At 41.1% G+C, this 25,510-nt stretch overlaps 2 protein-coding genes across 2 annotated transcripts; one reads left to right on the forward strand and one right to left on the reverse strand.

The window, feature by feature from the left end:
- The first annotated feature begins 2,391 nt into the window (after positions 1–2,391).
- LOC145456110 (solute carrier family 7 member 14-like) lies at positions 2,392–12,957 on the forward strand. Its single transcript, XM_080334148.1, has 16 exons — positions 2,392–2,525; positions 3,508–3,725; positions 4,465–4,602; positions 5,183–5,281; positions 5,498–5,715; positions 6,692–6,780; positions 6,847–6,997; positions 7,589–7,704; positions 7,766–7,864; positions 8,020–8,189; positions 10,586–10,681; positions 11,005–11,298; positions 11,448–11,559; positions 11,620–11,741; positions 11,802–11,926; positions 12,633–12,957. The coding sequence occupies exons 1-16, from the start codon at positions 2,440–2,442 to the stop codon at positions 12,747–12,749; spliced, it is 2,250 nt and encodes a 749-aa protein (XP_080190274.1). The 5' UTR covers positions 2,392–2,439; the 3' UTR covers positions 12,750–12,957.
- Positions 12,958–17,337: 4,380 nt separating this feature from the next.
- On the reverse strand, positions 17,338–25,225 carry LOC145456320 (uncharacterized). Its single transcript, XM_080334397.1, has 9 exons — positions 25,060–25,225; positions 24,753–24,998; positions 23,591–23,662; positions 23,395–23,528; positions 22,090–22,138; positions 21,899–22,011; positions 19,401–19,466; positions 18,605–18,772; positions 17,338–17,576 (listed from the first exon to the last, which is right to left on the reverse strand). The coding sequence occupies exons 1-9, from the start codon at positions 25,109–25,111 to the stop codon at positions 17,472–17,474; spliced, it is 1,005 nt and encodes a 334-aa protein (XP_080190523.1). The 5' UTR covers positions 25,112–25,225; the 3' UTR covers positions 17,338–17,471.
- Positions 25,226–25,510: the final 285 nt, after the last annotated feature.

Here is a 25,510-nt window from a genome sequence, read left to right on the forward strand (position 1 = left end):
CAGATTGCCAAGACAGGAACATTCGACGCCTAATTAAACCTATATGTATTTTGTATATATACCGAAGGTCTCGGTCAGCGCAAGGGCAGTCCTTTTCGGCCATGGTTTTCCAGCTGTCGATCGTTCTGGCACACTTCCTGGAGTCACATGTTACATGGCCTAATACTTAATATGTGTTGGTGCATCGTGGCCCGGTAATGGCCAACGGCGATATGTCCATTTCTACAAATCTTGCGTATTTTTTATTGGGGGAAGAGTACCCGAAAATCAAGAAACTTGGCAACTTTAAAATATGCATAAATTTTCAAAAATACTCTATAATTTATGCGAATTCACAAAATAATTTTGGGCTCCCTGCCCACGGGTTCGCCAGAGTTTAAGACACGCACCCGACTCATATGATTCCCAATTTCAGGTCGCCTTGGCCATCATTGGCTGCAAGGAATTAGGGCGATCAGTATAGTGTTGTGTAATATGGTCTTATTATTGTGACTCGGCGGAAATCTGGGTTCGCTGATGTCTTGCACTGCAGATTAGCGTAAGGGTTCGTATAAATGCCATAGCCTGCTAAGAATATATTCTTTTACCACACGACTACCCAACCCACGTTATATACGTCAGTCGATCTATCGATCTATTTATACATAACGGATACGTCTACCATACGGAAGATAATACATATAAATACTCGTTTTGTTTGATTGATATGTATTGACATAGTGCGAGATTAAAATCACTGTCATCACACGAAGTCTAATATGTCGGCTTGGCCGACCAAGCCTATGCATCAGGTAAAACCTCTGACACAAAATGTCATCGTACGTTCTTAGTAGGCCTACTGCAGTGCATTAGAAGCGATGCTTCAAACTCAGCGGCAGCAATTTTGGAGAAGCTCTTCCAATATTTCCGTAGGTAACAATTTTGTATACAGCACATGGGCTAAAGGCGTTGCTCGGAAGTTAAACCGCCTATTTTATTTCGCAGCGGCACCTATAAGTATGCTTATACATAACGGTATCAAACCTTGGTCCATCAATATAATAATTTCATATATATCCCACAGCGAAGGCAAATGTACAGGGCGTCGATTATAAATTATTCATACATTCCGTAATGATTTTGATTCGGACCGTCGAGAAGCACACATAGGCGCAAATTTGTATACGGTGCGATATGCAGCGTATACGAGTTGTAAAGTCAATTCATATGATATATTGCGTTACCTGCGATACTGTTGATTTCTTACATGTTATAGTTTCTACTGCCTTGCTTCTGAATTTGACGAAGCTGAAACATTCACTTGGCATTGAAGTTAGAATGTTAGATGCACAGACTTGGAATTCTTAGTTGCAGTCGGCGAAGGTGCTTTTTTCGCAAGTAGACAATCAATGCGCCGAGCGCAAAAGGGCCTCAGATTTTATCGATGTGTAAGCCTGAGTAATGAATTGCGTTGCTCCTCTCTCGCAAATTGAGGGAAAAAATTATCGATCCGTAGTTGATGAAGCAGATGACTGCAATGCGACTATTCATATGGATCAAATATGGCGATTGCTACCGAAAGAAGAATAGATATCTACTTCTATAATAGGATATGCGGTGTTTGCATGTTGCTCGGAATTCAGATATGGTACGACTATCCCCTTTTGTCTGTCGCATGCACCAGATCTCGCTTATGCAGTTTGTGAATTGGATAGACAGGTTTCAGAAAGATACTAATCTCTAAACGATGTGGTGTTATCATAGCTAGGGTGGGGCAAAATTCCCATATCAGATCACGTCTTGGCGCTGCACACGAATCGAGAACGCTGTTTGCAGAATAGTGTAGGAATAAGTGAAAACGGCAACAGTGTTTTTAAGCTCGACACGATTTGATAAGAACAACAAATAAGGCGTTTTGGGACGCAGATCAACACGACTTTGCGTGGACTCGTATATCAAGCATATAGGATCCAGGTTTGTAACAAGACTGGAAATGACATTCATCAATTGTCGCTGCGAGACTATGAAAAACGCCACGTCAATATTTCACATCACATTGACATTGGGATCGCAATGATGTTTACATCAATTTTTCCACGCAATGCTTTCGAATTATGGGTGACTTTTTCCCCATTGTAGGCCTACTTATATAATGGCGTCAAATTCTATCTAAATTCTAAACTATAGTAAATTATACGTGATAAGTGATCTTAATGTTTGGTCATGATTCATTGCTAATGCCGAGTCGTAACTGTGCCTTTTGGAGTTCATGCCTTATATGTGGAGTCAAATTTAGTTATAAATATCAAGTTATTTCGAAACCTCCTCTGTCTTGCTTCAAGGGATCTGACTCTTGAATGGTCGAAATGTGATGACAGTTGTGTATGGCAGCCTATTATTTATCTGCATAAATTTCTTCTTTCTATAAAACAGTCAATATTTTATTTACCTGCTGCCATCATGTCTCTCGGCGATCCTGGTCAATCCAAGTGGAATTGGATCATTCTCAAACAGCGCGCGAGGTCGCTGAGAACGAGGTTAACAAGGTATGTTCGCCAAGAGTCAAATCATGTTCATATTCTGTCACCTGAATGAATGATTATGGCTCATCGAACATAGACAGGTGTACTGTAGCTCATATTTTCGAATAAAATCAATAATTACAGAAATTCGCAGACAGACTTTCAATATCGCGATATATCTTCATTCTTGTGACTGGCATCATTATCAAACATGAATTTATATACAGTGGTCGGATTCAATCGGTTCTATAGAACCGTTTCGCGATATTTGATGTGATCAACGAGACGGTAAGCATTGTTATTGTCAATCATTTTTTGTAACAAGGGCGGATGAAAAATTGTCTACTATGATTGGACGGGCTGACAAAAATGAATTCGACCACTGCCTTGGTTATTACTACAAGTAACTGCAAGTGTACGGCTATTCACGTTATAGCCTACCACATCGAACTTAAAGGTCATACCAACTTTATTCACATGGGGTGTAGCAGCGTGCAACCTAGTCCCTCCGTCAGTAGGCTACTAATTGAGGGGTGCGTTGCCGAACCCCAATGCCGTGAAGAAAATTGATATATCGATAGTATACAAACAAGAACTTGACTCTCATAAAATTGAAATTGCCCTGATCCAGATCGAAAAAATGCGGATTCGGATTCAACCCCGCTTTGCAAAGACTTCACAAATTCCTGTCCGTTTGTAATCTAAAATCTCGATCATTTAACCTCACATCTCTAATATGTGGACAAACAACATCGCATACCAATTCTTGTCATATCGTACAACGTCATCAATTCAAACTTCACGGCATAAAAGATCGAAGTTTAGAATGTCTGTGCGATTTTTATACCTCCTATATTCGACATTTCTCTGATCACGACTTTCGTGGTTAATTCAAGATGAAAGTATTCACCAGAATTTTCGTTGCGTGGGGCATCGGTCCAACTAGGAACAAACCATCTTTTTGAGTCATATTCCATCTGAATAATGAATTCGTTCTGTCTTTCAGAACGAGGCCAATCGAAGCGATGCGAGATGAGCGTCGGAAATCAATCGCCGTGACAAGGTTATCCAGATGTCTGACCACACTTGACCTGACTTCACTCGGTGTTGGCAGCTGCGTGGGAACTGGCATGTACGTGGTGTCAGGACTAGTTGCCAGAGAAGTCGCTGGACCAGCTGTCGTGTTGTCATTCATGATTGCCGGCCTGGCGTCATTTCTCTCAGGTATAGTTGACGATATGTGATGTTTGGGAATGCGCTGAGGAATTGCAATATATCCCATGACTGCGATGACTCGAGTTACGATTTTTGAATGACTTGATTTGACTTGACTCGAGTCATTACCCTAAAATGACTAGACTTGACTTGGACTCGACGTACGACAAATATGAAACGTGACTCGTGACTCGCAGTACGAGTTCGCCAAACTTTCCGACACTCTCAGCCGCACCGGGAAGGTGTCAGCACGTCGTCAATACCAGGGCTGTGGAGTCGGAGTCCCAGTCTTGTTAAGCTGGAAATATTAGGTGACTTGAAATTGACTTGAAATCAGAAAGTTTGAGATGACTTGACGTGTCTCGTGTCAAAATTGTCAATGAATCGAAGATACATTCCAGTCAAAGGTCGGTCCAAACACTGATACAGTCCATGCTGTTGTTGTGGTTGTGATAAGACTATACCTAGAGATATATTGGCCCTCGTTGATTGGAATGGGATTGTAGTATAGAATGCTCTCGAAAAAGGAACGCTTTAGTTATTAGATATTCCTTTTATATTTTATTGCCTTCTATGTACAGCGCCCTAGTGTAGTAATGACATATTATTATATTCGGCGCTCTATTAATTATTATATCATTATATTTATTATTATTCGAAAGGGTCCACTGCTTTTGGTTGCGTTTTTACAATCCTTCATATTTGAAAAGTAGGCACCCTATTCTGAAATTGTATCCTTCTTTCTCAGGAATGTGCTACGCTGAGTTTGGGGTGAGAGTGCCAAAGACATCTGGATCTGCATATACGTACAGCTACGTCACAGTAGGCGAATTCACCGCGTTTTTCATTGGTTGGAACCTGATATTGGAATATTTGATAGGAACAGGTGAAGAGGTTGAGGATGTAAAAAGTATTCTCATTCCGCAGTGAGGCCGAAAATCAATATCAATTTCCAAAAATCCATACAGTCTAATCTACAATGCGAATATGTCATACGCAATAGATAGTGCGCAATATCAATTTACCCTGTCGGCAAAGGCGTACAACAAAATGACCAAATTTAAAGCGTTTTGCGCAGCTTATTGTCATGTAATATATAAAATATAGTGACACTCATGAAATTATTTGATGACCACCACCACTGTGTGCTGGTCCCCAGGCTCATGCTACATGTTTTTTAGAAGTATTGGCACAATTATAGCATCACTGAAGAAGAAAAAAAATGTTTTTATAAAAAGGCATTTTTAGCACTGTTTGGAACATGTTTTAACCGAAGTGTTTTGAAGCACCTTTTGTGTTGCAAATGCAACCCTAGCTTCAAATATATCCACTATAAAGGCATCGCGTAATATGCTGACGTTATAAGATACATTTGGCAAGCATTAATCTTAATTATCGCACTATATCGGCGTAACAACATTCGAAATCTGAACTGTCTATATGTCAATTGCATGTTTTGCCTTTAGCATCTGGAGCTAGCGCGCTCAGCAGCATGATGGATTCGTTATCAAACAAAACGATTAGTGTTTGGATGGTTCAGCATCTTGGCAATCTACCCTCTATCGGTAAGATTTTAGCTGTCAATATTCATGTTGTTCAATACGCATACTTATCGAATTCGTGGCGATGGTCGAGTGTATATTTGTAAACAAAACTATGTATCTCTGTTGAAGAGACATATTTTGCAATTTTTTTCGATGTGGCACATTAGGCACATTTCATAATAATGTACCAAATTACTCGCACAACTCTAACTTATATATATTCCTTCTGATTCGCAGGAAATCACCCAGATCCTTATTCATACCCGGATATAATTGCATTTCTGATTGTTTTGGCCATGGCAGTGATCGTTGCAGCTGGCGTTCGAAATTCAGTAACTTTTAACAATGTTCTGAATTCGGTCAACGTTATCATATGGATATTTCTGGTTGTATCAGGAATTTGCTTCGTAAATTTCGAGAACTGGTCTAACTTTCTGCCATATGGATGGAACGGGGTAAGAAATCTATCAATATAATATGCCATCGTTATTTTGCGCACCGACCGCTTTAATAGCCTTTACACATAGAAGCAGTTACTATTAATAGTGTATATTGTCCTCACTACGCACTCTCCTGGCATGGCCTACATGGCGTATTTGCATATTTTGAAGAGAGCTGCTTTACAGCTTATAAACTAGTAACCGTGGGTTTGAGGGAAGATGGGCCACGGAGCCAGCGTTCCTATTTCTCGATGAAGTACGTAGTGTAAGGGTTGACAATTTTGGTTCGTATCCCAGCTACAAAAAATACAAACAGAGGTTTAACAAATACCCAAGACATTAGCAAAATTCAAATACAGAGAGTGTACTGTTAATTACCAGTGTATAGTCCGGTGATGGTATCATATTCTAACCCAGTGGTTATCAAACTGGCGCGGGCGCCCACCTCGGGGGAGTGAATGCATCTGAGGGGAGACGAGAAGCCGCCTGAGAGAGATGATGTTTATTGATCGCGGAATGAGTTTAATTTGTGGTAAAACTTCCAAATTTCAACAATGCCAATAATCTCAATTATATTTCTATTTTAAATGCCGTATAATTGCGCTGTACCATCCACAGTCCACACACTGATGCTAGAATTTGTCTGATACCGAATCTTGCACGAGTCAGAAGATGTCCCTGAATGAAGTGTAGGGGTGAATGCGCATGGATATATGTCATTGGTTTTTGATTTAGCTTATGATCGGGTACGTGTAAGCTAAGCTGAAGTCGATTAATAGATGAGATTAGCACCAAAATTGCAGAAATATCCACGTTCTACGTGCCACCATGCCATTGCACGTGCCACCACACAATGCATTGGGATTGCAAACATTCTGGTTGCTCTTTTTAATATTTTTTGATATGACGATAAGGGGGCGCGCGAAATTGTTTACTATCATCAAGGGGGTCGTGTCGAAAAAAAGTTTGAGAACCACTGTTCTAACCTAAGGTTCTCAGTGGAGCTGCAACCTGTTTTTACGCGTATATTGGATTTGATATTATCGCGACCACAGGAGAAGAATGCCAGAAGCCTCACAAGTAGTGAATACATTACATCGCATTCTGGCACCATAGTTCAATACAACTTTGTGTGCGGCATTTCAGATCAATCCCATACGCGATCCTTGCGTCACTCAGCGTCTGCTTGACCGTGTATGTGACCGTCAGCGCACTCCTAACATTGGTGGTACCCTACGATCTCATTGACTCGGAATCTCCTCTCACGGAAATGTTTCGAGGCACTCAGTTTCCTCAGGTTAGTTGTACGATTCTCAATTTGTGATACGATATAATGTATTGATGAAATCTTTGTCGATCTGAATATTGAGGGAGAAAGAGGGCAGAGGCTATTCGACAACGACGTTGATAAAAATATATTAATTGGTTGGGTACAGCTTGGCTGAAGAGCAAACCAGCGACATATAGCCTACTTGAAAAGTGTAAATAGAATGAACACTGAACAGGCTCGGAGTGAATATTCCAAATAGTTTCGACTGCTTACTTTCTTTTTATTGTATCACAATCCAGTGGTGATTTGAAATGATGAAATCATTATAAATACAATGAACTGTAGAAATTAGCAGCCCTAAATGCACTACATCCGCGATAGCATACACGTTAATGCGTAGTAATTTTTAACATATAAAATTGCATCAACGCGGAATAGTTTCCGAGTGAACTTTTGGAATTTTTTGAATTTTTGATGACCCTTTTGGAGATATTGAACCCCATACCACCACATACAATCCTCATGAGGAGATATGTATTCAAAATACCGGAAAACCTAATTATTTCAATTCCCATGAGCTTCAAGTATCCGTTAAAATAATGATTGATTCAAATTTAGGCTCAATACATCATAGCCATTGGAGCAATAACCGGCCTTACGGTTAGTTTGCTGGGCTCACTTTTTCCAATGCCTCGAATCGTATATGCTATGGCTTCGGATGGTCTAATACTCAGGTAATCGGAAGAAAGTAATCCTTAATATTCGGCGCAGTCACTATGGTATACTTTTACGCAGATGCTTCTCCCACGTTTTACCGTACACGGAAACACCAGCAGTAGCAACTATGGTATTCGGATCGTGTGCTGCAATCTTGGCTTTAGCCATCAGTTTGAGGTGGAAATTTTTGTGTTTTTATATCGAACCACCCGACTATCAAGTCAGTGAAATACTAATCCTATATCGGTCAATAGAAGTTGTGGTATTATATTGTCAATACCGGCTTATCCAGCATTGGGACAGATATAATATGTTCATTGTTCATCCTTCAGGGATTTGATCGAGATGATGTCAATCGGAACACTGCTCGCATATACGTTGGTATCGCTCTCGGTACTTCTTCTACGCTACCAATACCAAGATCCCGTCACAAGCGAGCCAGTGCAATTTCGATCGGCCCAAACTGATTTATACAAGGTTGCGGAGAACACCGGCGAAGAAAGTAAGTTTCGATAACATCCGTATGAATGAGTAATAGCCTATACATCAAGGAAATGTGGCTAGAATAACATAACAATCTTTCGCGAGATGCATTGTAGAAGGCTATTCGTCTGACTTTTCTTTAGCCTCGTCTTCTGGTTTATCCTATATTGCCTAAAACAGGGGTCACCAACGCGGTGCCTGCGGGCCCCAGGTAGCCCGCGAGGACCAGATGAGTAATCCTGCGAGCCTTTTCTAAAAATAGATAGAATAGCAGCATTTACTAATATCCGACAGATTATTACGAGTGGGCTTTTAAATATATATATAGATTGACTGGTGTAGCTATTCTTATTTGAATCAAACTAACATGTAACTTACAAATGACAATACATACATATAAACACTAAAAATGATTATATATCAAATATCCTCAATTACAATTAGTAATATACCAACATGTAATAGAATCAGAGGATATCGAAGACGTAGGATACGGCGCACTGCCTATCCGGGCGACATGACGGAATGCCACGGTCTTCTTGAATGGAGGGGGTTCCGTTATGGTAGCTCGACGCCGAGGAAAATGCCAAAGTAGTAAACAAGATTACTATTTGATAGCAGATAGCCGTGCAGTACTAGCAGTTTTCAATATCTGTATCAATATCCAGTACGTATTGCATCTTTTGGCACAGCTTGTTTCTCTTACACTTAACACAGTTCAGTACCAAGTTTCTAACTTTCTGTAATCGTTGCTGCTGTCCGGTATAATGAAATCTGTCATGTCTGGATGCTGAGCATTTGAAGATTGAAATTGTAACACTGTAAATTGACTTCAACCTCAAAGCCCACCTGACTGCAGCAAACTTCTGGTGCCTTGTTGACACGGAAAAGTACACTGCTGAATACGCAGCAGCTATGAAGGTTGCAAGCGTGTTTGGTTCTTATCGTTGTCAATCAACCTTTTCGGACATGAATGAAGTTCATCAAAAACAAACACAGAGCACGCCTCACTAATGCACATCTGTATCAGCACTCACTCAGAGTTGCAGTTTCAAGTTGCATAGCAGAATACAGCGCACTAGTTGATCGCATGCAATGTCAGGCTTCCCACTGACTGATATAAAAACAGATAACATGATGTCCAGTCTAACGTGTGACATGATTTATTTTAAAATTTGAGTTGAATGTTGTTGTATAATTTATGCCAGGGGCCGGCAACATACGACCCGCGGGTCGGATCCGGCCCGCGAAGGGATTTTGTCCGTCCCGCGGACAGTTTTCGTCTTACATGATAGCGTGGCCGCGGCTCCAGTCTCCCGAGATTCCCCACTACTTGCTTACATACGTAAAATTTAATTGACTGTATGTCATTATACACATGCATATGCGCAGCGAGCGAGGGTGAAGCTTTCGCGCAAATTCGTCGAAGCCAGAAGCGACTTATTGCATTATCGGCATTTATGATGTACTCAACCCTAATGTCATTTGTGGTAATCATGGTGTTTGTCGACTACAATGGTCATTTACACCTGGCCGATATTTCTTATTTTTGATTCCGTAACCGTCGACTTGCAGCACGGCACACTTCTATAGGCTTCTGTAAGACACCGCTTATGTCAGGCGTCGCCAACTCAGAACCTGTCGGGGGCCACTTTCAAATTTCGTAGAGGCCGAGGGCCGCATGAATTCAATATCGAGATAAAATAGGCCACATAGTTGAACAACCACGCTATCTCGTCACCTACTAAACCCTAATGAATTGATATCTTGGTGAATTTGGGGTACCGGCCTTATAGAACGCCATGAAATCTTAATTAAGAATTGCACCGTGTGTTGATCGATCAGAGAGAAGCAGACATGGTGGCGCCTGTATGACAATGCTGTTCTCAAATCCTCATCGTCTTCGTCATTATTGGCGAGAAATGGGTTTGAAGTTTGCTGTCGTTAAAATACATTCGGTAAATACGATGTATTCCTTGTATACGTGGATAAATGGGCGAATAATGTATCGATTCAGCAATCCTGCCCGCCATGTTCTTAAATTTCCTACATCCGGCCCGCCGACTGGAGAAGTTGCCCGCCCCTGATTTATACCAAGATGGTGCGAAGTAATTCTTGATTTAAAAAAAAATCTTAGTGGCTAGCTTGTTGAAATGAGATGTTTTGATTTTAAAGACTCTCTTAGAAGTCTTGACGCAATATGATTCGTGCCCAGTGCTATGAATATCAAAGCGGAAATTCAGTCTGGTACGGGTAAACGGCGGGAGTAAATGGTAGCTCGTCGCTTCAATCAGTACCAAAGAAGCAGCTCTTGGTTGCAAAAAGGGTTGGTGACCCCCGGCCTGTAGTATAACATTCACGTGCTTGCGCAATGGACTTCAACTACGGTAATAAATTTATGCTTGAATATTCAAGTTCGACCAGAAGACTGTGAAACTATGGAATCCGAAGCGAATGCAATTCGCAACGAATCTGACGCGACCGGCTTGATGCGATCGGATTTTGCAAAAAGTGAGATATGTCCCAAGGTGCAGCTTAATAGATTTGTTAGGCTACAGCTTGGACAATGTAGGCTACACAACATTTACATAGGTCTACTACAAATCGGTACCATAACATGATGGTCAAAATGTTAGTTGTGATAACGATATAAGTAATGATTTTCAAGTGAAGCTAATGAAACCGCTTCGAATATCTGGGAACGATATGAAGTTAAAAGTACTGAAGTGTATTGAATATATCCTACAGTATGCAGTGTGCACTTACGCAGTTTAACCTGTTGTTTCGCAAAGCTGTCGCATTGAAAAAACGCGACATGTTTCCTGTTGTCGTAGATTATGGTGCGACGGAAAGGGATGCAGTTCTCGCCGACGCTGAGAGAGACTTGATGGACGTTGATAAAGACTATCTGTGCTCTGGATTTTGCTTGCGATTGAAGGGCACAATATCGTACAAGTGGACAAATTTCAAAGACTATGTAGCCCCGTACATGTACACAATCCGAACATTTCTTGGCTTACCTGGGAAAGAGCAACTCCCTAACGCAGAGACTCAAGAGACTGCCTGTCGATATATATTGATGATATCGGCATACTGTGTGGTACTCAACGTATTCCTGGTGTTCGGGTGTAAGTATAGTTATCATCTATAATACCCCATAGCTGGTATTTCTCATTCATCATATGAAAGCATGTGAATTGAATCCAATTGTACAAAAGGTATCTTTGTCATAAATGCGAGATATCTTTTGAACTTGTGGAAAATGCATGTGTTTCAGCCCATCCTATATCAAACGGAAGCTGGTGGGCTGTCCTCATTCTGATCATTATGCTTGCCATATTTTCATTTCTCATGCTGAGGATTTGCCAGCAGCCTCAAAATCCGAAAAAGTGAGTGAGAAACTTTGCACCGGAATAATGTTCACGGATTTGAAAGACGCTTTTTTGTAGACTGGATTATATGACCCCCGGACTTCCGTTTCTGCCCATTACTGCGATTTGGTTTAACACATATTTGATGCTGAGACTTTCACCGTTGACATGGTGTCGATTTTTCATTTGGTGTGTACTGGGTAAGCGCTTGGCACCAGTTTATATATATTTTTTGTGTAAGACGAATTCATGTTTCGCAGGTATGGTCATGTACTTTGGTTACGGAGTTTGGAACAGCGGGCTGGAATTCCAACATGTTTCGAAGGAAGTTACGTACCACAAGAATTCAGATTTAGAACATATTAACATCCCAGACTCAGTAGAGGTAATTGCAGAGAGTAACTTTTTATTCTGTACAAGTCCATCGTTGTGACCGAACAAAAGCAGTCCAAAACTTAAACTTGAGCGATTTCGACGTGCGAAGTTTGAGAAGTCGCCAGCAGGGAATTGCTATGCGATTTCCTTCCCACATATTTTGTCTCCATCCTCGGATTTCATAGTTAGCCAAGCATGTTATCATGTCAATGTATTTAGTCTGTCTGAGGAAAGACCATTCATGCTGATAGCTCAACCTGCCATGGCAATGGCTCTGCGACAGGGTCCCGAAGTCGTTCTGTGAACCGCGAGGAAGGAACGCGACAGCTGGAGGTCATTAATGGGATTACTTCCAATAATATTCTGTGGACTTATGTTAAAGTCGATCAAAGATCATTTTAATACATACTAGTAATCCTTCAATTCGAGGAAGAAAACGGGTGATTTAAACTGATCAAGTATCTTAGATTGAAAACTTGCTTATGGTAGGGAGATGGACAAATGTTTTGGTTCGATACAAAGGCATTGGGACAGTAAGATTACGTTTGCTTTAAATGCGGTTTTAATGAGAAAAGTAAAAATAGTAATACCGCTTTCGAAGCAAATATGAATTCCCATCATCTCAGCTAGCCATGTTGGCCATATTTCATATTATTGTCCACATGAAATCTAATCCAAAAGAGTAGAAAGCTCATGTCTTGACAACTCTTTTCCAGGGCAAAAGAGCCGATCTCGAAGCCGCATCTGCTCACGAAAATCTCGTCCAGGCAGAAAAGTACCTTAACGCGGGCAGTAGGGCGAACTCTTCTGAAGCATCTTTCGACGGCGAGTAACAATACAATACCGCAGTCATATCTGGATGAAGACTCGCGTATCAAAGGGGACTATGTACTATCCGTACTGTTATCACATAAATCATAACACAAAACACATATTCTATCGCCAACATGTCATTTCTTATATTTCTTTTTCTCTGTTAAAGGATTGAACTTGGTATTTATGCATTATATAATAATATATAATCTACCTGTGTGCATGATATGAGTTCTGTAATACCTCGCTATATCTGTAAAGAGGCTTTTGATGCCGATGTGTCGCTGCGGTGAGGCAAGGTCAGTTAATGATGCGTATATAATGGTAAAAATTTTATATGCCACTGCCAAGTGTCTTTCGTCAAAGTCACTTTACTATTTATTGTAACATTAATCAAGCAATGGGCATCACGCGCACGAGTGAATCTCTATATAACCCGGTGGTTCTCAACCTGGGATCCGCGGATTTTGGAGGACCACGAACCACGTTCCAAAAAATTAAAACGATCCAGGTAAAACAAATCTTTAGAATATAAGACATTTCAGGAACTTATTTTCAAACCGAACTCGGTGGTAGCCCGACATTACATCGTTAATCAACATAATGGAGAGTATTTCGATGTCGAATTATTCAATTTTAAATTTTGGTCGCGCTTTAGTGTCAATATGCATTTCTTGATTTTATTGTGCGTATACCAACTCGGGAACAAAATATTTCGCAGAAATAAGTCTATCTGTACTCGCAATTATTAGAGCATCGCTTCAGGACAGGGTTGTAATGACTCGAGTCAGACTCGAGTCACGATTTTTTTTGTGACTCGACTTGACTCGAGTCATTTTCTTGAAATGGGAAAATGACTCGACTCGACTCGAGTCAATATTTGGATTGACTCGACTTGTACTCGAGTCATTACGCATGACTCGACCCAAGTCATTGACTTGGCTTATTTTATATGACTCGAAGACGAAGAAATTTGCGAATCGTAATGGTTAGATCAACGCATCTGACGAATTCTTTCGACATCGCTATTTTTCACCACTGCTTTCGTTGCACAAGACTGATATCAGATAGGCCGCCCTAAAAAAAACGGACAATGCTACATAGTAGAAATGCATTGTACAAAATGCCGCTTTGATATATCCGAGGATCTTCTCTTCACTTCGGTTTTTTTGAAGTGTAACTCATTGATTTGATCTGCCGTCTGTGAAAACACACAATACCCTTCGTCCATTTGACGTTTTGTTAGGTGTGTGCATTGTGCACGTGAGTGATATTGAATGGCTAATGTTGTGTGATGTTTGTACAACAGTGCTGTTCAAAAATTACTTCTTTTTTATTTTACTTGGCGGCAATCTAACAATTTTAAGAAGTACCCGGAAAATTGGAAAAAATGTTTTTGACAGCCCCATTGTACATTTATTTCTATAATGCTGTAACTGTGATGTAGTCTGTAATTAAATTGGGAAAACCTTTGGTAATAGCAAAAGGCATCTGTTCTTTTGTCAGTGCACGGTGCACATAGCTGCATGAACGCTTTTACAGCATGCTGGCCTGGTTAAAATACCTCTACATAAACATACCTCTGTTGATTTTCTATCACCTAATTCGTAGACGTAAATTCGTAGGTTCTCTATCAGATATTATGTAGACTTGAATTCGTTGGTTCCAGTGTTGGGATCAAGTCACTACCTTCGAGTCACGAGTCATTGCACATTTTGACTCGAGTCAAGTCAAGTCAATCGATTTTCGAAGGTGACTCGAGTCAAGTCAAGTCACTCGGTTTTTGGAGGTGACCCGAGTCAAGTCGAGTCAAGTCAAGTCAAGTCACGAGTCAAGTCACAATTCAAGTCAAGTTCCATTTTCGAAGTATGAGGCATGTTTACGTCATCGCATTTTGCTAGCTGTCTGAAACACAGATTGAATGGTCATTAATTTTCAAGCGATAGACGAATATAGAGTTACATATACACACAAGAAGACGCTGTATCGCTCACATATACGTAGAACTGATGAACTACGTAAGTAATTGCATAGCCTCAGTTTATAGTTATCAGCCAAAATAGAGAATAGAGAAACGAATTGAACAGATGCAATAGATTACCAGCTTACAAATTGATATGATACAATTCGAGCCTGTGTCGATGATTGAGGGCTATATAAACTATATTCGAATTCAATTTCAATAAAACAAGAGGTTTGGTTAAGGTATGAACATAGAGCAGAAATAGACATTTTGCTATTAAATTACTTTACTATATTAGTTTACGACAACGTAAGCTGTAAGCTTCGATCACTTCGTTCGCAGCCAATTTATTTGTGAGAGAATAATGGAGGCTCAGTAAAACGCACGATCATTGAATTATTGGTCGTTCTCACGGGTTACATCAGCGTTTCGCGAACAATCCGAACATATGCAAGATACAGTTATTTTTATCGGCACCGATTACTTGATGACTTGAAATTGACTCGTGAATTTAGCTCCGAGTCACGAGTCAATCCACAATCCACGCCGAGTCAAGTCAAGTCAAGTCATTTTAGCAAAGTGACTCGAGTCAAGTCAAGTCATACGAAAAAGGTGACTCGAGTCTGACTCGAGTCAAGTCATGACTCGAGTCATCCCAACACTGGTTGGTTCTCAATCAGCTATTTGTGAGCTGCCGTCGATGTGCTCGTAATTAAAATTGAATGCTTGTATTTGTGATGTATCAGACTGACAAGACAGATATTTGATTTGAAGTTCTAAGATTAGTAAAGTTATCATATTGGCGGCCTGTCTCGTCTATCTGTAGTATCGGTAAATGAGGCCAGGAACTGTCTTCAATCTACCTAAATAAACATGTGCCAAGATTCTGATAGGGACAAAATAAGCATGTTTGGCGAGCAAGGAATTCGATATCACCCAAGCAGGATTGAAAACATAGGATGAACATGACTTCAATACTGTGACTTGGACTCGGACTCAAGTCATAACACTATGACTCGGACTTGACCCATTGAACGGGGACTTGGACTCGGACTCGACTCGGGGATGAATTGAAAATGACTCGACTTGACTCGAGTCAAAACCACAAAAGTAAGATTGACTCGTGACTCGGAACCATGTGACTTGGTTACAACCCTGCTTCAGGACGTTGAAATAGGCTACTTTAGTCTAGGGGTGCGCAACCTGCGGGTGCATCATCGGCATTTTGGCGCGGACCTTTTCCGCGCCAGGACGCATCAAGACATATGAAGGTTTGACCAACACGCAACTTCACGGGAAGTGCGCTGCTAAAACTTTCAATGTCGAAAAAGCCGTGGCGTAAAATTGTCACCGCATGTTGGCCGGAAACTAATTTTTCCAGTACGCATGAGCGATTCCACTATCTTTCGAGTAACGACAATCATTACTCGAGTTCATGAAATAACAATAGCATGATCCAACGAAGTAATTAACAATATTGACAAAATTGATTCCCTAACTGCGTAAAAAACTCCGCGCTTCACGCGACAGGAAATTACTGAACACCGACTTTCAAAACACTGGTTGGTCGCCATACGAGGGCCAGGCCCGCCGTTTTCTCGGGTTGAAAGTGAATTTGGACCGATTGAATAAGAGTTGCGATGTATTAAAGTTGCGTTCTCCAAAACGCAGCCAAACATAGCCGAGCTGGTCGCAGAAAATCGGTCACACCCGCCTCATTGACGCCGTCAAATCAAACGTGCTGTTTGTGTTAATTTTGTACGGAACCGCGAGTCATTTAGGGAATTGCCAACACACTGTTTCGTAAATGTATTTGATTAGTTTGAGAACCACTGATACCCGGTTTGAAAGCACTGATATAACGAGCCAGAAAACCTGTTTCTAGGATTTTGAACCAGCCTTTAGTGAAGAAAGTATAGCCTTTTCCGAAGTAGTTCTTGGATAAATATATCTCGGTAACAATATATTGAAAATAATTGTTTGACTACTGCGCAGAAGGGGAGCGTCATTGGTGGTAGTTGTAAAATGCACCCCATACGATTTAGAATGTTGTCACGCTCAAATGGCTACTAAGAGTGGGCGATTTCTGATAGCACTCACTGTTCTCAATCGGCGTTCATGCAGCGTAAGATCGCCTTATCCTATCGCTATCAGTAGACTACCATTTGTCACCACTTTAACATTCGATTACTACTGCGGCCAGGGAGAGAGAGATATGATATTCTGTTTTCGCCTGCACCATCGAGATGCTTTGACGACGGAGTTGCGATACGGCCCTGTGGTCATCTAGCCCCGTTTTTTCTACTCCATGCTATCCGTGATTGCTGAGCGCCTAGCAGGATAGCTGCGGATACCAATTTTCGAGTCTTTGGTATGACCCGGCCGGGGATCGAACCCACGACCTACCGATCGAGAAGCCGGACGCATAACCATTACACTACCTCGCTCAGAATATTTTCGGCCGAAGTATTGTTAAGTCGACGATTCCTAACATATCGGCTATTATATATTCCTAAATTCCTCGGGGTGTGTAGCTGGGAAACGACGCGAACCCATAGGCGGACGTACAGGATCGAATATTCCATAACAGCTGCATGGTATAGACTGGCAAACACACCGATATACGAAACAGGCTATGCGGTTCCTAGGACATGTGATGTTTATGTCTCATGAAATTTCATCAGCACATTCAGAAGTACGTAAGCGGAACACCATCGATCGACATGATAAACCAAAGGAATACGAAGAACTAAAAATGTCCAAAGCACACCGGATTTCTTCATTGTTTGGCTTCCTTGTTCGAACTGTTAAATTTCGGTAAACGACAAACCAAATATGGGTTGACGAGTTTGTTGCAGCTATTGCAGGTCTGTTTGATGTATACCTGAAAATAAATGCATTGTCCCGTCGAGCCTGCCGCATGAATAAATAACCTATAATGAGACTCTAATTCTGGGGCAATAGGTCTCTCCAAGTCTCCAGCGGTCATGTTATTATCGGTAGTAACTGAAATGAAGCCAGATGGTCACAGAGTAGGCCAGGGTTGTAACCAAGTCACTAAGCTCCGAGTCACAAGTCAATTCCACTTTTATAGTTTTGACTCGAGTCAAGTCGAGTCATTTTCAAATCACCACCGAGTCAAGTCCGAGTCCAAGTCATCGAGCAGAGGTTCGAGTCCGAGTCATGGTATTATGACTCGAGTCCGAGTCCAAGCCATTTTGTTGACTGCTTAGTTTCCATTCAAAGTCTTGCTAAACTCACTTTTATAACCATGTTTCGTGATATCGAATGGTTCGCATTTATAATATACTGGTTTTCACTTTTTGCAGTTTCTGGTCTCATTTTCAAGTAACAGTATACCAATAGACGAAATCCCATACGGTGGTTACTTTACTGTTCTTCGAAATTACAATGAAATGTCGGTGTTGACCGTCTGAGTCTCGAGTCATATGACTTGGTTCGAGGTATGCGCAATGACTCGAGTCCAAGTCGAGTCAATACACAGATTGAATCGAGTCGAGTCATCAGAAAATCGTCACTCGAGTCTGACTCGAGTCGAGTCATGACTCGAGTCATTACAACCCTGAAGTAGGCCAACACTCAATAACATAATTAGAAGCTACAAAATACCTTAATGATCTATATGTCATCACAAATAGTTCGTGTTGAATAATACTTGTCTCTATTGACCAACTACAAATGTTATTGCGACCGTATTGGCATACCGGCGATAGAAGAGGTAATGCACACGCCGCTATCTTACTAAACACCAACATGCGGAGTCGTAATAATTAATGGCAGTAAAATAGAAATACGTTACGCGCCACCGTGGAAAGGCGAGTGAGACGCGACCTCCAAACGCAGTTCGAATGGATTAAATCTATCAACAACGGGGTTACGCGAGGTACATACCTTGCAGGAATTACGCAAGCACCACACACTTCGACTGGACCAGCCCCGCAAGCACCGCCTGCAGAAAAACTGGCCGTACTTTCTTTCGAGTCCTTGCTGCGATGGTAGCTGATCAAGAACCACGACGATAGAGTCCTCCTCTGCGCTCGATCCAGTGCTTTTAACAACCTGTGAGACAAAAATGTCAGGTCTCTGGCTGAGGTGGTCGATAACGAGGCACTCATTCTTTTTTTTCCGAGTACTAAAGTAGCATTTGCCTTCCTGTACTCCCATAAGTGGGTATATTTTCAGACTGTTACAACTCCTCCTTTAACAGCAGAGTTCAGGTAGTTCAAAAGCAAAACTACGTACTATTTCCACTTCCAATTTCGTAAAGTATAATGTAGTTCTGGAATATGCTTGCATCCCGAATGAAACTGCCATGACAAATTAGTAAAGAACCTCTGTACAGCGCTGACTGGATTAAGCCAATTTGTAGCGCATTTGTAATTATTCAGTAGTCGCGACGATACACCCTGCGATTTTGAAAGTGCCTGCATTCGATTAGGTGGTAAAGCCCATTGACTGCTTTACATTACTTCACTACTTTTCATATCTTCATATCTACATCCACTTGCAGTTTTTACACATCCAAGAAATTGCTACTTCTACAACGAGGTTACTTCTACTAGCAACGCTGACTACTGCGACCAGTCACCACGTCGTGACTCTTTGAGTATTGCTTATCTCGTCATAGTGCTCAAGATACGCTACAAATGTGATGTGGAAATACACGACTGCGTATCGTGACTTTTACCCGTTTATCGCCGTTCTCTGTGGGTGGTTTGCCTTCTTCCGCACCCACTGCGCTAACAGTTTCTTCCTAAATATGAGAAAGAAAAACTCAACACAGCTCGCATAGAATAAAGCGAGCTACAGATCGCATACATTTGTAGCATGTATTCAGCGGTGGCGTAGCCTACTCTAATAGATGCATAAATCTCAAAATAATAGTGGGCACAGCCGAGAACCGACGACCTTAATATGACACTAGCGCAGGGTGGCCAACCTTTTAGCCAAAGGGCCACATTAAATCTACGACCTATTGCGCGGGCCACTTAAATGTTGATGATAGGAGTCGTCTGATATGAGCAAGCTGAACTAGATAGCGGTGAAAACAGACTCATCTTAAGATGCAAGAAAATCGATAACATTTATATCATGAAAACTAGGTGTGCAACCATGTCCTAGCCAAGACAAGCGCTAAATTTTTTAAAAGTGAATTAATGACTTCGGTTGATTATATTACTACTGGTATTTATTGCGAGTAGCCTCCTTATACCACTGGTCTCAGTTTGCAAGGACATAACTATTCGGCGCCTATGGACAATGCACATCCCAATATCGAAGGTTTCACCCCACATGCGTCAATCATTTTGTGCCAATGTTTCATCGTTGACGATCGTTTTGCGCGCGCATATGTCGCTAGTCGGACGACACGTTCTAATAATTGCGAATATAGTTAGTTAGACTCAATTCTATTGTATGAGGGGTTCCATAGTAATAAAAGAAATTGAGTGACATTAAATCGCGCAAGGCGCGAAGAAATTTCAAGTTGAATAAATCCACCGCGAATGATTCTACTTCGTAGCAATATACGAAGACATACGACAAACATGGCTGGCCCCTGGTTCCCCTGCGTCGAAACTGATAACTAGGGCAAGTTTTTGCAACTTTTGCAACTTTTTTACAGCTTCCGACAGCTTCCTAGATACTCAGAATCTATGTACATGTACATTGTACAATGATGTTTTCAGCTGTTTGGCGTGATTTTATGGTGCAACTTTTTGCAGCTTTTCTTCATTTTTCAAACCAATTTTTACTGCAACTTTTATCGAATATTGTGTCAAAATGTTAAGGAGTGATTTATAAACATGCTATAAACTATTCCCTTTGATTTGCGGTTCTATTCCCTTTGATTTGCATAACAAAGAGCTTTTTGATGGGTTTGCTGCATCTAACTGTGTTATCAATGACACATGGATTCCAAGCAAGAAGTTTAACTACCTATGCCAAGTACGACCGTGTATGTAAATAGATCGATTTAGTAATACTGCCGTTTAATTTGAGAGATGGTTTCCCATTTCACGAACGCCCAGCCCCAGGTGAGACCGCCGAAAATAGCTTTATAACTGGGTCACCATATTCAGGCTATTGATATTGTTAAAGTCGCCAAGAATGAGTTTTTCTGCAACGCCTTGGGTCAAGTTTGCAGACCTAGGGGTTGGGGGTGATTTATTAGACTTGTTTTTAGGGGGAGGAGGTTATTGCTATGCCGTTTGGCTTTTTTGTGTAAATTATTCCCGCATTGCGTAATTTTCTTGCTGTGTACCGGGGAAAAATAATATTTTTGGCGGTCTCGCCAGAATGTCCGTGAAACGGCCAAGTAATGAACTTGACAGCTCTGCAGGAACTAGGTTCTACAACAAAACCTTTTGACTATCTCATACCTTACGAATTCAACAAAAATTATATATTCAACTTTTTACTGCAACTTTTGTTAAAATTAAGTGCAACCTTCTCGCGATTTTACTGCAACAAAAACTTGCCCTACTGGTAAACTTATTTCAGAAATTACCTCGGCGGGCCACTCAAAACCTTCTCGCGAGCCACGGGTTGGCCACCCCTGCAGGCTGCAGCTGCACTAGCATCTAGTCTAGCACTGTATAGATGTGTTGTGACGTCATAATTTAGTAAGTACTATTGAATCCATGACGCCACATTGTATCAAAATATCAAACGCCCCTCTCAAAATTTTCAGACTGCATGGATAAACAATAGAGATGAGCATGGATTAGGATTAGGTTTTGAAAAAACAGGATTTGTGAAATTTTGTCGGATTTGGATTGGATTTGGATTAGACATTTTTTTCGGAGCGGATTAGGATTTGGATTGGATTTACCTATTTTCTGGGAGATTGAAATGTCGTGTGGCGAATGGCGACAAACTTTATTCATATCAGTTATTAATGTACTTATGGTTACTAAGTTATCTTGAATCAAGTGAATCATTGGTTGTGAAAGAAAATTTTCGAATCTCTCCATTGCATAAATTAGTATTTTTCCTGAATTTCCAGTTGGAATCGGATTAGGATTGGACATGGACTTGAATATGAAAAAGTTATGGATTAGGATTCGAATTTGGATTTGAAGGTTCGGATTAGGACTGGATTAGGACATGGAAATTTCAAATCCGCTCATCTCTAATAAACAACTGGTGACTCTCTAATACCAAGTTTAGGCTACGCATACTAACTTGCTGCTCTGTGTTGGCTGCTTTGACCCGAACTTTAGTTCCAGGATCGTCCAAAGGCTTTTTCTCTTTTGTTGGATTCTTCTTGCTCTTCGACATTGTTGCTTTCACGCCAACTAAACGGATCAGGTACACGTGAATAGAAGACCTTGAAATTGACTATGAATCCATCATATTTTCAGAAAATTTCATACCTTTGAAGCTGTCGCGAACAACCGGTCGATACGTGGACTCGTTTTTGGTCTGCAGAGTGTGAAATACTTGATTAGAAAAGAACAAAGTGTTGCGTTTCGATAAAACTATGCGATTAATCGACCAATTGTGGAACAGCAAATCCTGAATGATACCATTAATCGATCAAGGCGTGATAATATGTTCCGTATATTAGATACTTTATAACTTTATAATTGGTTCATGTCCTTAAAGACTTGTTGGTGGAAAGTCAAAAGCAACACCTGTTGTAGCTTGTAACTGATAAGACAATGCGAAATCGATCTGATATAGATGCTTTCATTTCACGGACCTAGAACTACTTAGTATATCAAGAGCATATAACATTGCCCCATTCATGTTTTACAACACAGTCTCTCCTACCTAAAGTATCAGCGATATACGACTCTATTAGTTGCGTAGCAGAAACATGGCACCTAGTGTCTACTGCCGATTGCACGTCATAAATTTGACGCTGGCTTCCGAGGAGATAGCTTCCAGATGCACTATGTAGGGCATTATGTAGGGTTACCATATGTCCTCCTTTTTCAGGAAATCTGAAATTGTTCTCCGATGACCCCTAAATGTACTCCTTTTTAGGCATCCGCCCTGTTTATCGCTTCGACAGCTAATAGAAAACGCCTCAAGTGACTCGAAATCTGTTATGCGGGCGTACGAGCGGGACGTTCGGGAATAGGACTGGAAAATGACCTTATTGTGTCAACACGACAGCAGTATCAGTAAAAAGCGGGCATTTCGGGAGCAGAGTCAGAAAGATGACACTTTTACAATTTATATAATCAATACAGAAGCGTCGTAAAATAGTGGGTAGTGCCGAAGTCGAGTCAAGTGATGACCACAGTAACATTTCCAGTGACTATTTCAAAATCAGCTGTTTTCACTTTCGGTAAACTAACTTATGAAATGTAAAAGTGTCCTCCTTTCCCGATTCCAAATATGGTAACGCTACATAATGGCTTATACCTATTTCAGTTCAGCTTATTCATAATTTCATAATTTCAAAGCAGCGAAATATTTCGATAAAATGAAACGATAGGAAGGTGTTGAAATGACTTGGAGTATATAGTCTTTCGCGCAGAACATGTAAATAAGATCATGTACATTGCACATTGCACACCGAAATATATGTTACAAAAGATATATATGTTACAAAAGATAACATAAAAATAACAAGTGGTGTGAGTTCGGTAGGCGGAATAGATATGCCCGATGGTGGTACGGCAATAACGCGATAGTATTCATCGAGGATATAAAATAAATCTCATTACCTGATCTAAGGAACTTTGATTTATCGCTTCTAATTCGCTCTCCGTCAGAGTTAATATGTCCGGGATGGTCACATTATTGAGTGAGCTTGTTTGGTCGCGAGGATGAATTCTGACACCGGGTGCAACCAACGGCACTGCAAATGTTTTGAATATGTTGACGGGCATACATCATTACGTACATCGACATGAAAATTACGATTCTGCTCTTTTCTAGCTGAAGACCTTCGAGAGTTTGGCAATTCGTAGCGCATGTCTGGAACTTGCACCCCTAAAATTACACAATAGTAGAAGCTCCCGCACGATATACTGTTTTAGATATGATCATTTCGGTGCAACGTTTTTAGCAATATATGTATAATTGTATATAGTCGTAATAATTTGTTGAGATCACTACAAGCATAGAATTACTATAGCAGCCTGTCGAATATGCCGAAACGATTCACAGCGGACGAGCAGTATGTTAATTTGAATACTTCATTTGGTACTACGCAAAGAAAAGCGACGTTTGACCGAAGTTACAGGATGCGATTTCGCAGCTATAGCACTGCATTAATATCGCCATACAGACACTAGACTGCATTAATCGGGCCAGAACAAAACTATAAACGGACACAATATACTGTCCCCAACTCCCCATGCAATCAAGAGACACCGCTGCAACAACACCGAAACGGTGGGACCATTGTGTGACGTACCAGCATTAATGATTGATTGCCGGTGTGACGTTTCAACATCGAAGTCACAATACGAGAAGTCTGGCCGTAAAACGAGCACAGCTTCTTGCCCTCCTTGAAACCGAATATAATTTTCCTGCCATATCCGGTGAGAGCGACTCTCGTAACACCAATGACTTGGTTTATTCCGAAATAACAATGCTTTCGAGGTTTCAATCTTGCGGCAAGGATTTGCGGCATAGCGGGTTCATTAATGTGTAATTGTGTATGCGTATGCCGTATGGCAGCATACGGCGGACCGGCGGGGTAATGAGTGAAATTGCTAGTGACAAAATCTACAAAACACGAGTAAGCATAGTCTTCTTAATGCCCAACCAGGTATCCCAGAGACCACTGGTAATTACTGCATAAGGTACAAATAAATTGTTATTTCGTGAAGCTATGTTCAACAGGTGATTGAACAAACCCACGATTACACTGAATTGTGGGCAGTCGGCAGTCCAATTATTACTCGAAAAGTGTAAGCAAGAATCGTTGGTGGAGCGGCCGCGGATAATTCACAAGGAATTTACAGACTCTTCGTTACTAGAAAATCTCGGCAATTTGACAGCAAGGCCGTGACACAATTCTGTTCTCAATTAGTTCCGTTTTGCCTATCAACTTCAGGACCGCAAGACTGCTTACCTTTTTCCGCCGTGGACGTCGACATCTGCACGGTGGGTCTGCGGCACACCTGAAGGTTCGGGTTTACCTGTCTGAACAACTGAATCAGTTGGAGCCTTTTGATGGTTTCTGATCTAGTTTCCGGTGTCATGGCTTGCCATAATAACTGGGGAGAGTGCTTCAACGATTCATCTAGCGTAGGGTAACTTAGTTCCTCCGGATTGTAAGCCTGGCGTCTGAAGTATGGTGAATTCGTCATACGTGCATCTGGCAAATAGGAGATTGTCGTAACGTGATAATACTTCTATATCTTGAACACCAATCTAACCTCCACGTCGAGGATTGTGGTCAGAAATCGGGAAGCCTGGTTTCGAAGCCATGACTTTCCAGCAACCTTTATGTTCCAGCCGCTAAATATCTATGAGAAATCTCACTGTCATTCTGATAGCAATCGCTGAAACAGACGAAGGTATTACTCGCTAAATAGCTCTACTACGAATACTACACATCTTCTACTGCCATACGTGCACAAAGAAGCTTTACGCATGTCGGCTCTGTTGGTGGCCCGAGGAATCACGCCGAAGACCACCTTCCCTTGTTGGTGGAAGAAACTTGTGGTGATTGATTGTGCCATAATTGCAATCAGGCCGCATCAATTGGAAGACGATCATGATACGCAACTACACTCGAGATTTGAGCCATCCAGTCCAGTTAGAAAAGCGATGTCTTTTACGCTTGAAAATGATGTGTACATTTAGGCCTACGCTACGCAACATATA

Source organism: Botryllus schlosseri, chromosome 14, assembly GCF_051294905.1.
Source record: "Botryllus schlosseri isolate E-star chromosome 14, Bs_hap1, whole genome shotgun sequence".
Lineage (NCBI taxonomy): Eukaryota > Metazoa > Chordata > Ascidiacea > Stolidobranchia > Styelidae > Botryllus > Botryllus schlosseri.

What these genes read in the sequence shown, in the direction of transcription:
- LOC145456110 (XM_080334148.1), top strand. Translation starts at nt 2,440, where the DNA reads ATGTCTCTCGGCGATCCTGGTCAATCCAAGTGGAATTGGATCATTCTC. An exon ending in GCTTTAGCCATCAGTTTGAG is followed by an intron (nt 7,865 to 8,019) that starts GTGGAAATTTTT and finishes TTCATCCTTCAG; the next exon opens with GGATTTGATCGAGATGATGT. An exon ending in GCGATCGGATTTTGCAAAAA is followed by an intron (nt 10,682 to 11,004) that starts GTGAGATATGTC and finishes CTGTTGTCGTAG; the next exon opens with ATTATGGTGCGACGGAAAGG.
- LOC145456320 (XM_080334397.1), bottom strand. Translation starts at nt 25,111, where the DNA reads ATGGCTTCGAAACCAGGCTTCCCGATTTCTGACCACAATCCTCGACGT. An exon ending in TGTTCGCGACAGCTTCAAAG is followed by an intron (nt 22,012 to 22,089) that starts GTATGAAATTTT and finishes TGATCCGTTTAG; the next exon opens with TTGGCGTGAAAGCAACAATG. An exon ending in GCTTGCGTAATTCCTGCAAG is followed by an intron (nt 17,577 to 18,604) that starts GTATGTACCTCG and finishes ATTTATTTTCAG; the next exon opens with GTATACATCAAACAGACCTG.